This window comes from Coregonus clupeaformis, chromosome 31 (assembly GCF_020615455.1).
Source record: "Coregonus clupeaformis isolate EN_2021a chromosome 31, ASM2061545v1, whole genome shotgun sequence".
Lineage (NCBI taxonomy): Eukaryota > Metazoa > Chordata > Actinopteri > Salmoniformes > Salmonidae > Coregonus > Coregonus clupeaformis.
Window position 1 is genome coordinate 42,013,385 of NC_059222.1, and position 13,325 is coordinate 42,026,709.

The 13,325-nt window shown below is 47.0% G+C and overlaps 1 protein-coding gene across 1 annotated transcript in view; it reads right to left on the reverse strand.

Moving 5' to 3' along the window:
* Nucleotides 1-1,495: 1,495 nt before the first annotated feature.
* The window catches only part of LOC121548041 (inward rectifier potassium channel 16-like), a 22,569-nt gene continuing 10,739 nt past the window's right edge, over nucleotides 1,496-13,325 (reverse strand). Inside the window, exon 2 of the mRNA XM_041859441.1 lies at nucleotides 1,496-3,291. Coding sequence (XP_041715375.1) covers nucleotides 2,043-3,281 — 1,239 coding nt within the window. The 5' untranslated portion in view covers nucleotides 3,282-3,291 and the 3' untranslated portion in view covers nucleotides 1,496-2,042. The remainder of the gene's footprint in view (nucleotides 3,292-13,325) is intronic.

Below are 13,325 nucleotides of genomic sequence, written 5' to 3' on the forward strand. Positions count from 1 at the left end.
AGTTCTGCCCACACATTTTCTATAGGATTTGAGGTCAGGGCTTTGTGATGTCCACTCCAATACCTTGACTTTGTTGTCCTTAAGCCATTTTGGCACAACTTTGGAAGTATGCTTGAGGTCATTGTCTATTTGGAAGACCCATTTGCGACCAAGCTTTAACTTCATGACTGATGTCTTGAGATGTTGCTTCAATATAGCCACATAATTTTCCTTCCTCATGATGCCATCTATTTTGTGAAGTGCATCAGTCCCTCCTGCAGCAAAGCACCCCCACAGCATGATGCTGCCACCCCCGTGCTTCACGGTTGGGATGGTGTTCTTCGGCTTGCAAGCCTACCCCCTTTTTCCTCCAAATATAACGATGGTCATTACGGGCGAACAGTTCTATTTTTGTTTCATCAGACCAGAGGACATTTCTCCAAAAAGTACGATATTTGTCCCCATGTGCAGTTGCAAACCGTAGTCTGGCTTTTTTATGGCGGTTTTGGAGCAGTGGCTTCTTCCTTGCTGAGCGGTCTTTCAGGTTATGTCGATATAGGACTTGCTTTACTGTGGATATAGATACTTTTGTACCTGTTTCCTCCAGCATCTTCACAAGGTCCTTTGCTGTTGTTCTGGGATTGATTTGCACTTTTCGCACCAAAGTACGTTCATCTCTAGGAGACAGAACGCGTCTCCATCCTGAGCGGTATGATGGCTGCGTGGTCCCATGGTGTTTATACTTGTGTACTATTGTTTGTACAGATGAACGTGATATCTTCAGGCGTTTGGAAATTGCTCCCAAGGATGAACCAGACTTGTGGAGGTCTACAATTCTTTTTCTAAGGTCTTGGCTGATTTCCTTGGATTTTCCCATGATGTCAAGCAAAGAGGCACTGAGTTTGAAGGTAGGCGTTGAAATACATCTACAGGTACACCTCCAATTGACTCAAATGATGTCAATTAGCCTATCAGAAGCTTCTAAAGCCATTACATCATTTTCAGGAATTTTCCAAGCTGTTTAAAGTCACAGTCAACTTAGTGTATGTAAACTTCTGACCCATTGGAATTGTGATACAGTGAATTATAAGTGAAATAATCTGTCTGTAAACAATTGTTGGAAAAATTACTTGTGTCATGCACAAAGTAGATGTCCTAACCGACTTGCCAAAACTATAGTTTGTTAACAAGACATTTGTGGAGTGGTTGAAAAAAATGTTTTCATGACTCCAACCTAAGTGTATGTAAACTTCCGACTTCAACTGTATATGTTTTGACCATGACAGTTTACAATCTAAGGTAACACCAAGGAATTTAGTCTCCTCAACTTGTTCAACAGCCACACCATTCATTACCAGATTCAGCTGGGGTCTAGAACTTAGGGAATAATTTGTACCAAATACAATATTCTTAGTTTTAGAGATGTTCAGGACCCGTTTATTACTGGCCACCCCATTCCAAAACAGACTGCAACTCTTTGTTAAGGGTTTCAGTTACTTCATTAGCTGTGGTTGCTGATGTGTATATGGTTGAATCATCAGCATACATGGACACACATGCTTTGTTTAATGCCAGTGGCATTATAAATAAAAATGTACCAATGACTTCATCTCTGAAGTGCTAAGGAAGACCAGCCCACTCTCAAAAAGAGGGTACAGTGATGAGTGAGGGCTTTGGAGTTAGTAACAAACCTGAACGCCCCATGGTACACAGTGTCCAGCATATGTAATGACATCACAGGGGCATACAATATAAACTCAACTTGAGCTTAAGCTTTTTCACAAGACCTACGATGTTTAACGGGTGAGACACTCATCTATCAAGAAACCCAAGTACATGACCTATGATGTGGGGTTTAAAGGTGAGACACTCATCTATCAAGAAACCCAAGTACTTGTTAGTTGGAAAAACAATACTTTATCTTTTCAGCATTTAAAAGCAACTTCAGCTTACAGAGCTGAGTCTGGACAATAGTAAAGGCAGACTGCAATGGCCATGTTTCTGAATGGCCATTGGCCAGTTACAATGAAATTGTGTTGGTATCGCCATGTCAGCAGAACATCCTACGTCAGAATGGGGTTCCTTGGAAGACACAAATGTCCGTGGTCCTCACAAACTGCTGCGATAGTAGCAACCGTGGCTGCCTGTACCTCAGGTTCTGTGGTGCCTTTGACCAGTTCCACAGTCACCATCGGGGGTGTGCCATCCATGCTCGGGCGCTTGGGGCGCGGGGAGTGACGTGGGGAACGCCGAAGCTTTATTTGATCGTACTCCTCAGCACTGACCTCCGGAACCAGGACCTTAGCAATGTGGTGGAACATGGAATAGTTTACCTTGTAGTACTCCAGGTTTACATTCAGCATCTCTTGGAACAGCTGTCCCCAATGGATCTCGTCGGGTGTGTAGGAGGTGCGAGTCTGGCGCAGGATGCCCGTCGAGTCATCCGTGTAGGTGAAGGACACCACAAGCTCAAAATCGTCTTTCCGAAGATCCTCCAGGCTCATGCGGTAGAGTGGACTACTGGGCTCAATAATGTGGAAGATGGTGGTTGGTATGGCTAAAAGGATATCACTCTGTTTGATTTCCAGGTCCTTGTAGTTGACGTCCACCCTCCCCGTGGCATGCATGGTGGGGCGGAAGATTTGGGCACGAGCCGTCCCCTCCACCATGTGGTGCCGGCGGAAGTCCCCGATCCTCCATGACAGGCACAAACGTCCGTTTCGCAGGTTGATGACAGCGCAGTTGCTGAAGCCTACCGTCTGCGTCAGTTTCCGTGTCGATGCCATCTCCGCCACAGCGATACCGATGACAAATGTATCAATAAAACAGCTGATGACATCCTGCACGGTCACGACGATGATTGCCACCATGCAGTTCTCCGACATCCCTCTAAAACCGTAACCGATCGAGGTCTGGGTCTCCAATGAGAATAGGAAAGCCGCAGTGAAGTCCCTCACCTCGTACATACAAGGGGCGTTGGTAGGGTCCTTCATGTCGCCATTAGCCAGGGCGATCAACCAGTAGAGGATGCCGAAGAAGAGCCAGGAGAGAATGTAAGAGAGGGTGAAGATGAGGAACATAACCCTCCACCTGATCTCCACCAGCGTAGTAAAGATGTCGGTGACGTACATGAGCCACTCCTCAGGGACATGGCGGAACAGGACATTGCAGTTGCCATCTTTGCGGACGTAGCGACGCTTCTTGTGCTGGTAGCCGATCTCGGCCTTCACGGCGAACAGCGGGGTGGTGTAGGTGTCGATGGAGGGATCAGAGGGACTGACCTCAGTGTAGTCATTGTTCATCCTGTAAGATCTGGGAAGAGGAAAATAATGTTTAGGGGTTTTATTATCTAACGTATAACACTGAAAATGTCACTGTTATGAATTGTGGTCTTTAGATTAGGTGGACAAACCGTGAATTGGCTCTGGGTTCAGAGATTATGAATTGAGTATTATGTACCAGAACACTGAAATCAAACATATTCACCTTCATTCGGAATACATATATTTACTAGAATATGGTGGCATTTGAAGGACAACAGTTTTCGCAAACAACAAACTCCTCCAGATACAACCAAATTGTATATTGGCGGGTCATTGGAATTTTGAGTGTGTGGATTTGGGTTGGGTGTTTGTGTGTTAGGGAGAAGAACGCTTATGGTGAGAGGTTGTGCCATTCCATCGTGATGATGGAGAGTTTCGGGGAGAGGTTGTGCCATTCCATCGTGATGATGGAGGGTTTCGGGGAGAGATTGTGCCATTCCATCGTGATGATGGAGCGTTTCGGGGAGAGGTTGTGCCATTCCATCGTGATGATGGAGAGTTTCGGGGAGAGGTTGTGCCATTCCATCGTGATGATGGAGAGTTTCGGGGAGAGGTTGTGCCATTCCATCGTGATGATGGAGCGTTTCGGGGAGAGGTTGTGCCATTCCATCATGATGATGGAGAGTTTCAGGGAGAGGTTGTGCCATTCCATCGTGATGATGGAGAGTTTCGGGGAGAGGTTGTGCCATTCCATCTTGATGATGGAGAGTTTCGGGGAGAGGTTGTGCCATTCCATCGTGATGATGGAGAGTTTCGGGGAGAGGTTGTGCCATTCCATCGTGTTGATGGAACGTTTCGGGGAGAGGTTGTGCCATTCCATCGTGATGATGGAGAGTTTCGGGGAGAGGTTGTGCCATTCCATCGTGATGATGGAGAGTTTCGGGGAGAGGTTGTGCTATTCCATCGTGATGATAGAGAGTTTCGGGGAGAGGTTGTGCCATTCCATCATGATGATGGAGAGTTTCGGGGAGAGGTTGTGCCATTCCATCATGATGATGGATAGTTTCGGGGAGAGGTTGTGCCATTCCATCGTGATGATGGAACGTTTCGGGGAGATGTTGTGCCATTCCATCGTGATGATGGAGCGTTTCGGGGAGAGGTTGTGCTATTCCATCGTGATGATAGAGAGTTTCGGGGAGAGGTTGTGCCATTCCATCATGATGATGGAGAGTTTCGGGGAGAGGTTGTGCCATTCCATCATGATGATGGAGAGTTTCGGGGAGAGGTTGTGCCATTCCATCGTGATGATGGAGAGTTTCGGGGAGAGGTTGTGCCATTCCATCATGATGATGGAGAGTTTCGGGGAGAGGTTGTGCCATTCCATCATGATGATGGAGCGTTTCGGGGAGAGGTTGTGCCATTCCATCGTGATGATGGAGCGTTTCGGGGAGAGGTTGTGCCATTCCATCGTGATGATGGAGCGTTTTGGGGAGAGGTTGTGCCATTCCATCGTGATGATGGAGAGTTTCGGGGAGAGGTTGTGCTATTCCATCGTGATGATGGAGCGTTTTGGGGAGAGGTTGTGCCATTCCATCGTGATGATGGAGAGTTTCGGGGAGAGGTTGTGCTATTCCATCGTGATGATAGAGAGTTTCGGGGAGAGGTTGTGCCATTCCATCATGATGATGGAGAGTTTCGGGGAGAGGTTGTGCCATTCCATCATGATGATGGAGAGTTTCGGGGAGAGGTTGTGCCATTCCATCGTGATGATGGAGAGTTTCGGGGAGAGGTTGTGCCATTCCATCATGATGATGGAGAGTTTCGGGGAGAGGTTGTGCCATTCCATCGTGATGATGGAGAGTTTCGGGGAGAGGTTGTGCCATTCCATCTTGATGATGGAGAGTTTCGGGGAGAGGTTGTGCCATTCCATCATGATGATGGAGAGTTTCGGGGAGAGGTTGTGCCATTCCATCGTGATGATGGAGAGTTTCGGGGAGAGGTTGTGCCATTCCATTGTGATGATGGAGAGTTTCGGGGAGAGGTTGTGCCATTCCATCGTGATGATGGAGAGTTTCGGGGAGAGGTTGTGCCATTCCATCGTGATGATGGAGAGTTTCGGGGAGAGGTTGTGCCATTCCATCGTGATGATGGAGAGTTTCGGGGAGAGGTTGTGCTATTCCATCGTGATGATGGAGAGTTTCGGGGAGAGGTTGTGCCATTCCATCGTGATGATAGAACGTATCGGGGAGAGATTGTGCTATTCCATCGTGATGATGGAGAGTTTCGGCGATTGGAAACCACTTGATGGTGAGTTGGGAGACTTCTCTCTGAAGTTCACTGGTATTGAACTGTATTTAGACAGGGAACAGTTGAGTTGAGATGAGATGCGATTGCTCTCTCTCTGTCTAATGTTTATTACCCAAAAAGGTGTCTCGAGGGAGAGGCAACTACGGAAAAATAGAGTTCATGATGGTTTGAGGACATTCAATGAGAGGGCATGCGTAGACAGACACCAACAAATAAATGATAGTGTAACTTGTCTGTATTTTAAAAAAGAGAACTCGCAGGCAATGAGAACAAGGCTTTCAGACACACGCACACATGCAAACACACACACGCACACAAACTCGCACACATGCAAACACACACACGCACACAAACTCGCACACATGCAAACACACACACGCACACAAACTCGCACACATGCAAACACGCACATGCACACACACACACACACACACACACACACACACACACACACACACACACACACACACACACACACCAGTGGATTCATTACATTCCATCACATTTTCCACACTCTCTCTTATGATAAGGAATAACATATGAAAGTTGGACTAAGAATTGACACTTATATATTAATTGCGCTTGAAGGCACTGCTTCTTTTTCATGTTTTCCCTGACCCCTGACCATGCCTTGTCTGTTTCCCCCACTTGGAAGAAGTGCTGTTCAGCTGGACTGAATGAATAGGAAATGGAAAATCCTGCATGTGTACACACAGTGGAAAATAACACCTATTTAACTTTTTTTGTACCGTTTGATTTACGTTGACCAATGCTTTTATACATCCATTATAGTATGAAATACAGCGTGCCTGCCACTTTATCGCCCATATCTTTTTAAAACTTCTCCAAAAAGGCTCTTCAGTGTGGTTCACCTAGCCACAACTAGCTTGCCCGTTTTCCACCGGCTTTTGCTACGGTTATTGTCGGGCCGAGGAAGTAATTAGCAACAATGTCTGCCATGTATCAAACAGATTGGTAGTGTCCCAAATGGAATAGGGTGCCAATCTCCAACCGCTCTTGTCTTGAGTGTCCTCACCCCGATGCAACATCTTAACTAGATTGAGAGAAGAAAGCTAAGGACGTTCTTTGTTGACAGTAAAAACTTTGAGACAAGGCTAACTGAAAAGAGAGAGAGAGAGAAAGAGAGAGAGAGAGAGAGAGAGAGAGAGAGAGAGAGAGAGAGAGAGAGAGAGAGAGAGAGAGAGAGAGAGAGATGAGAGAGATGAGAGAGAGACAGAGAGAGAGAGAGAGAGAGAGAGATGAGAGAGATGAGAGACAGAGAGAGACAGAGAGAGAGAGAGAGAGAGACAGAGAGAGAGAGAGAGAGAGAGAGAGAGAGAGAGAGAGAGAGAGAGAGAGAGAGAGAGAGAGAGAGATGAGATGGGAGGGGAGGCACTTTATTGCCTACTCATTCCGCAATGAGGTTGTTCATAATATTATTCACGTGTGAATGTTATTTTTTCCTCTCTTACGTCATGTCTTCTCTCCCATTTAGTTTGCTGCATGGTGCACTTTGACTGCTCTCAATATGCAATTTAAGATGTCAATCTGGGAATGTTTACCATCTATGATACCCTTTTTCCCCTGCCTCCATGGACTGTATCAATACAGTTTATCATAATGAGGCAGTTGCCTAGAGATGTAAAAACCCATGGCAACAGATCCTATCGGCCCCATTCATTTTCTGTGGTGTTCTCAGCTACTATGTGGGTTGATTATGTGGAGGTGTATTTGCCCTACTGCAGTTTGTTTCTATTGCCCTGTCACTCACATGGCTTTTCCTACTGCAGTTTGTTTCTATTGCCCTGCCACTCATAGGGCTTGCCCTACTGCAGTTTGTTTCTATTGCCCTGCCACTCATAGGGCTTTCCCTACTGCAGTTTGTTTATATTGCCCTGTCACTCACAGGGCTTTCCCTACTGCAGTTTGTTTCTATTGCCCTGCCACTCATAGGGCTTCCCTACTGCAGTTTGTTACTATTGCCCTGCCACTCATAGGGCTTTCCCTACTGCAGTTTGTTTCTATTGCCCTGCCACTCATCATAGGGCTTTCCCTACTGCAGTTTGTTTCTATTACCCTGCCACTCATCATAGGGCTTTCCCTACTGCAGTTTGTTTATATTAATCTGCCACTCATCATAGGGCTTTTCCTACTGCAGTTTGTTTCTATTGCCCTGCCATTCATCATAGGGCTTTCCCTACTGCAGTTTGTTTCTATTGCCCTGCCACTCATAGGGCTTCCCTACTGCAGTTTGTTTCTATTGCCCTGCCACTCATAGGGCTTTCTCTACTGCAGTTTGTTTATATTGCCCTGTCACTCACAGGGCTTTCCCTACTGCAGTTTGTTTCTATTGCCCTGCCACTCATAGGGCTTCCCTACTGCAGTTTGTTTCTATTGCCCTGCCACTCAGAGGGCTTTCCCTACTGCAGTTTGTTTCTATTGCCCTGCCACTCATCATAGGGCTTGCCCTACTGCAGTTTGTTTCTATTGCCCTGCCACTCATCATAGGGCTTTCCCTACTGCAGTTTGTTTCTAATGCCCTGCCACTCATAGGGCTTTCCCTACTGCAGTTTGTTTCTATTGCCCTGCCACTCATCATAGGGCTTTCCCTACTGCAGTTTGTTTCTATTGCCCTGCCACTCATCATAGGGCTTTCCATACTGCAGTTTGTTTCTATTGCCCTGCCACTCATCATAGGGCTTGCCCTACTGCAGTTTGTTTCTATTGCCCTGCCACTCATCATAGGGCTTTCCCTACTGCAGTTTGTTTCTATTATCCTGCCACTCATAGGGCTTTCCCTACTGCATTTTGTTTCTATTGCCCTGCCACTCATCATAGGGCTTGCCCTACTGCAGTTTGTTTCTATTGCCCTGCCACTCATCATAGGGCTTTCCCTACTGCAGTTTGTTTCTAATGCCCTGCCACTCATAGGGCTTTCCCTACTGCAGTTTGTTTCTATTGCCCTGCCACTCATAATAGGGCTTTCCCTACTGCAGTTTGTTTCTATTGCCCTGCCACTCATAGGGCTTTCTCTAATGCAGTTTGTTTATATTGCCCTGTCACTCACAGGGCTTTCCCTACTGCAGTTTGTTTCTATTGCCCTGCCACTCATAGGGCTTTCCCTACTGCAGTTTGTTTCTATTGCCCTGCCACTCATAGGGCTTCCCTACTGCAGTTTGTTTCTATTGCCCTGCCACTCATAGGGCTTTCCCTACTGCAGTTTGCTTCTATTGCCCTGCCACTCATAGGGCTTTCCCTACTGCAGTTTGTTTCTATTGCCCTGCCACTCATAGGGCTTTCCCTACTGCAGTTTGTTTATATTGCCCTGCCACTCATAGGGCTTTCCCTACTACAGTTTGTTTCTATTGCCCTGCCACTCATAGGGCTTTCCCTACTGCAGTTTGTTTCTATTGCCCTGCCACTCATAGGGCTTTCCCTACTGCAGTTTGTTTATATTGCCCTGTCACTCATAGGGCTTTCCCTACTGTAGTTTGTTTCTATTGCCCTGCCACTCATAGGGCTTTCCCTACTGCAGTTTGTTTCTATTGCCCTGCCACTCATAGGGCTTTCCCTACTGCAGTTTGTTTCTATTGCCCTGCCACTCATAGGGCTTTCCCTACTGCAGTTTGTTTCTATTGCACTGCCACTCATAGGGCTTTCCCTACTGCAGTTTGTTTCTAATGCCCTGCCACTCATAGGGCTTTCCCTACTGCAGTTTGTTTCTATTGCCCTGCCACTCATCATAGGGCTTTCCCTACTGCAGTTTGTTTCTATTGCCCTGCCACTCATCATAGGGCTTTCCATACTGCAGTTTGTTTCTATTGCCCTGCCACTCATCATAGGGCTTGCCCTACTGCAGTTTGTTTCTATTGCCCTGCCACTCATCATAGGGCTTCCCCTACTGCAGTTTGTTTCTATTATCCTGCCACTCATAGGGCTTTCCCTACTGCAGTTTGTTTCTATTGCCCTGCCACTCATAGGGCTTTCCCTACTGCAGTTTGATTCTATTGCCCTGCCACTCATCATAGGGCTTTCCCTACTGCAGTTTGTTTCTATTGCCCTGCCACTCATAGGGCTTTCTCTACTGCAGTTTGTTTATATTGCCCTGTCACTCACAGGGCTTTCCCTACTGCAGTTTGTTTCTATTGCCCTGCCACTCATAGGGCTTTCCCTACTGCAGTTTGTTTCTATTGCCCTGCCACTCATCATAGGGCTTTCCCTACTGCAGTTTGTTTCTATTGCCCTGCCACTCATAGGGCTTTCTCTACTGCAGTTTGTTTATATTGCCCTGTCACTCACAGGGCTTTCCATACTGCAGTTTGTTTCTATTGCCCTGCCACTCATAGGGCTTTCCCTACTGCAGTTTGTTTCTATTGCCCTGCCACTCATAGGGCTTCCCTACTGCAGTTTGTTTCTATTGCCCTGCCACTCATAGGGCTTTCCCTACTGCAGTTTGCTTCTATTGCCCTGCCACTCATAGGGCTTTCCCTACTGCAGTTTGTTTCTATTGCCCTGCCACTCATAGGGCTTTCCCTACTACAGTTTGTTTATATTGCCCTGCAACTCATAGGGCTTTCCCTACTGCAGTTTGTTTATATTGCCCTGCCACTCATAGGGCTTTCCCTACTTCAGTTTGTTTCTATTGCCCTGCCACTCATAGGGCTTTCCCTACTGCAGTTTGCTTCTATTGCCCTGCCACTCATAGGGCTTTCCCTACTGCAGTTTGTTTCTATTGCCCTGCCACTCATAGGGCTTTCCCTACTACTGTTTGTTTCTATTGCCCTGCCACTCATAGGGCTTTCCCTACTGCAGTATGTTTCTATTGCCCTGCCACTCATAGGGCTTTCCCCTACTGCAGTTTGTTTATATTGCACTGTCACTCATAGGGCTTTCCCTACTGCAGTTTGTTTCTATTGCCCTGCCACTCATAGGGCTTTCCCTACTGCAGTTTGTTTCTATTGCCCTGCCACGCATAGGGCTTTCCCTACTGCAGTTTGTTTATATTGCCCTGCCACTCATAGGGCTTTCCCTACTGCAGATTGTTTCTATTGCCCTTCCACTCATAGGGCTTTCCCTACCTACTGCAGTTTGTTTCTATTGCCCTGCCACTCATAGGGCTTTCCCTACTGCAGTTTGTTTCTAGTGCCCTGCCACTCATCATAGGGCTTTCCATACTGCAGTTTGTTTCTATTGCCCTGCCACTCATCATAGGGCTTTCCCTACTGCTGTTTGTTTCTATTGCCCTGCCATTCATCATTGGGCTTTCCCTACTGCAGTTTGTTTCTATTGCCCTGCCACTCATAGGACTTTCCCTACTGTAGTTTGTTTCTATTGTCCTGCCACTCATAGGGCTTTCCCTACTGCAGTTTGTTTCTATTGCCCTGCCACTCATAGGGCTTTCCCTACTGCAGTTTGCTTCTATTGCCCTGCCACTCATAGGGCTTTCCCTACTGCAGTTTGTTTCTATTGCCCTGCCACTCATAGGGCTTTCCCTACTACAGTTTGTTTCTATTGCCCTGCCACTCATAGGGCTTTCCCTACTGCAGTTTGTTTCTATTGCCCTGCCACTCATAGGGCTTTCCCTACTGCAGTTTGTTTATATTGCCCTGTCACTCATAGGGCTTTCCCTACTGCAGTTTGTTTCTATTGCCCTGCCACTCATAGGGCTTTCCCCTACTGCAGTTTGTTTCTATTGCCCTGCCACTCATAGGGCTTTCCCTACTGCAGTTTGTTTCTATTGCCCTGCCACTCATAGGGCTTTCCCTACTGCAGTTTGTTTCTATTGCCCTGCCACTCATAGGTCTTTCCCTACTGCAGTTTGTTTCTATTGCCCTGCCACTCATAGGGCTTTCCCCTACTGCAGTTTGCTTCTATTGCCCTGCCACTCATAGGGCTTTCCCTACTGCAGTTTGTTTCTATTGCCCTGCCACTCATAGGGCTTTCCCTACTACAGTTTGTTTCTATTGCCCTGCCACTCATAGGGCTTTCCCTACTGCAGTTTGTTTCTATTGCCCTGCCACTCATAGGGCTTTCCCTACTGCAGTTTGTTTATATTGCCCTGTCACTCATAGGGCTTTCCCTACTGCAGTTTGTTTCTATTGCCCTGCCATTCATCATAGGGCTTTCCCTACTGCAGTTTGTTTCTATTGCCCTGCCACTCATAGGGCTTTCCCTACTGTAGTTTGTTTCTATTGTCCTGCCACTCATAGGGCTTTCCCTACTACAGTTTGTTTCTATTGCCCTGCCACTCATAGGGCTTTCCCTACTGCAGTTTGTTTCTATTGCCCTGCCACTCATCATAGGGCTTTCCCTACTGCAGTTTGTTTCTATTGCCCTGCCACTCATAGGGCTTTCTCTACTGCAGTTTGTTTATATTGCCCTGTCACTCACAGGGCTTTCCATACTGCAGTTTGTTTCTATTGCCCTGCCACTCATAGGGCTTTCCCTACTGCAGTTTGTTTCTATTGCCCTGCCACTCATAGGGCTTCCCTACTGCAGTTTGTTTCTATTGCCCTGCCACTCATAGGGCTTTCCCTACTGCAGTTTGCTTCTATTGCCCTGCCACTCATAGGGCTTTCCCTACTGCAGTTTGTTTCTATTGCCCTGCCACTCATAGGGCTTTCCCTACTACAGTTTGTTTATATTGCCCTGCAACTCATAGGGCTTTCCCTACTGCAGTTTGTTTATATTGCCCTGCCACTCATAGGGCTTTCCCTACTTCAGTTTGTTTCTATTGCCCTGCCACTCATAGGGCTTTCCCTACTGCAGTTTGCTTCTATTGCCCTGCCACTCATAGGGCTTTCCCTACTGCAGTTTGTTTCTATTGCCCTGCCACTCATAGGGCTTTCCCTACTACTGTTTGTTTCTATTGCCCTGCCACTCATAGGGCTTTCCCTACTGCAGTATGTTTCTATTGCCCTGCCACTCATAGGGCTTTCCCTACTGCAGTTTGTTTATATTGCACTGTCACTCATAGGGCTTTCCCTACTGCAGTTTGTTTCTATTGCCCTGCCACTCATAGGGCTTTCCCTACTGCAGTTTGTTTCTATTGCCCTGCCACGCATAGGGCTTTCCCTACTGCAGTTTGTTTATATTGCCCTGCCACTCATAGGGCTTTCCCTACTGCAGATTGTTTCTATTGCCCTTCCACTCATAGGGCTTTCCCTACCTACTGCAGTTTGTTTCTATTGCCCTGCCACTCATAGGGCTTTCCCTACTGCAGTTTGTTTCTAGTGCCCTGCCACTCATCATAGGGCTTTCCATACTGCAGTTTGTTTCTATTGCCCTGCCACTCATCATAGGGCTTTCCCTACTGCTGTTTGTTTCTATTGCCCTGCCATTCATCATTGGGCTTTCCCTACTGCAGTTTGTTTCTATTGCCCTGCCACTCATAGGACTTTCCCTACTGTAGTTTGTTTCTATTGTCCTGCCACTCATAGGGCTTTCCCTACTGCAGTTTGTTTCTATTGCCCTGCCACTCATAGGGCTTTCCCCTACTGCAGTTTGCTTCTATTGCCCTGCCACTCATAGGGCTTTCCCTACTGCAGTTTGTTTCTATTGCCCTGCCACTCATAGGGCTTTCCCTACTACAGTTTGTTTCTATTGCCCTGCCACTCATAGGGCTTTCCCTACTGCAGTTTGTTTCTATTGCCCTGCCACTCATAGGGCTTTCCCTACTGCAGTTTGTTTATATTGCCCTGTCACTCATAGGGCTTTCCCTACTGCAGTTTGTTTCTATTGCCCTGCCACTCATAGGGCTTTCCCTACTGCAGTTTG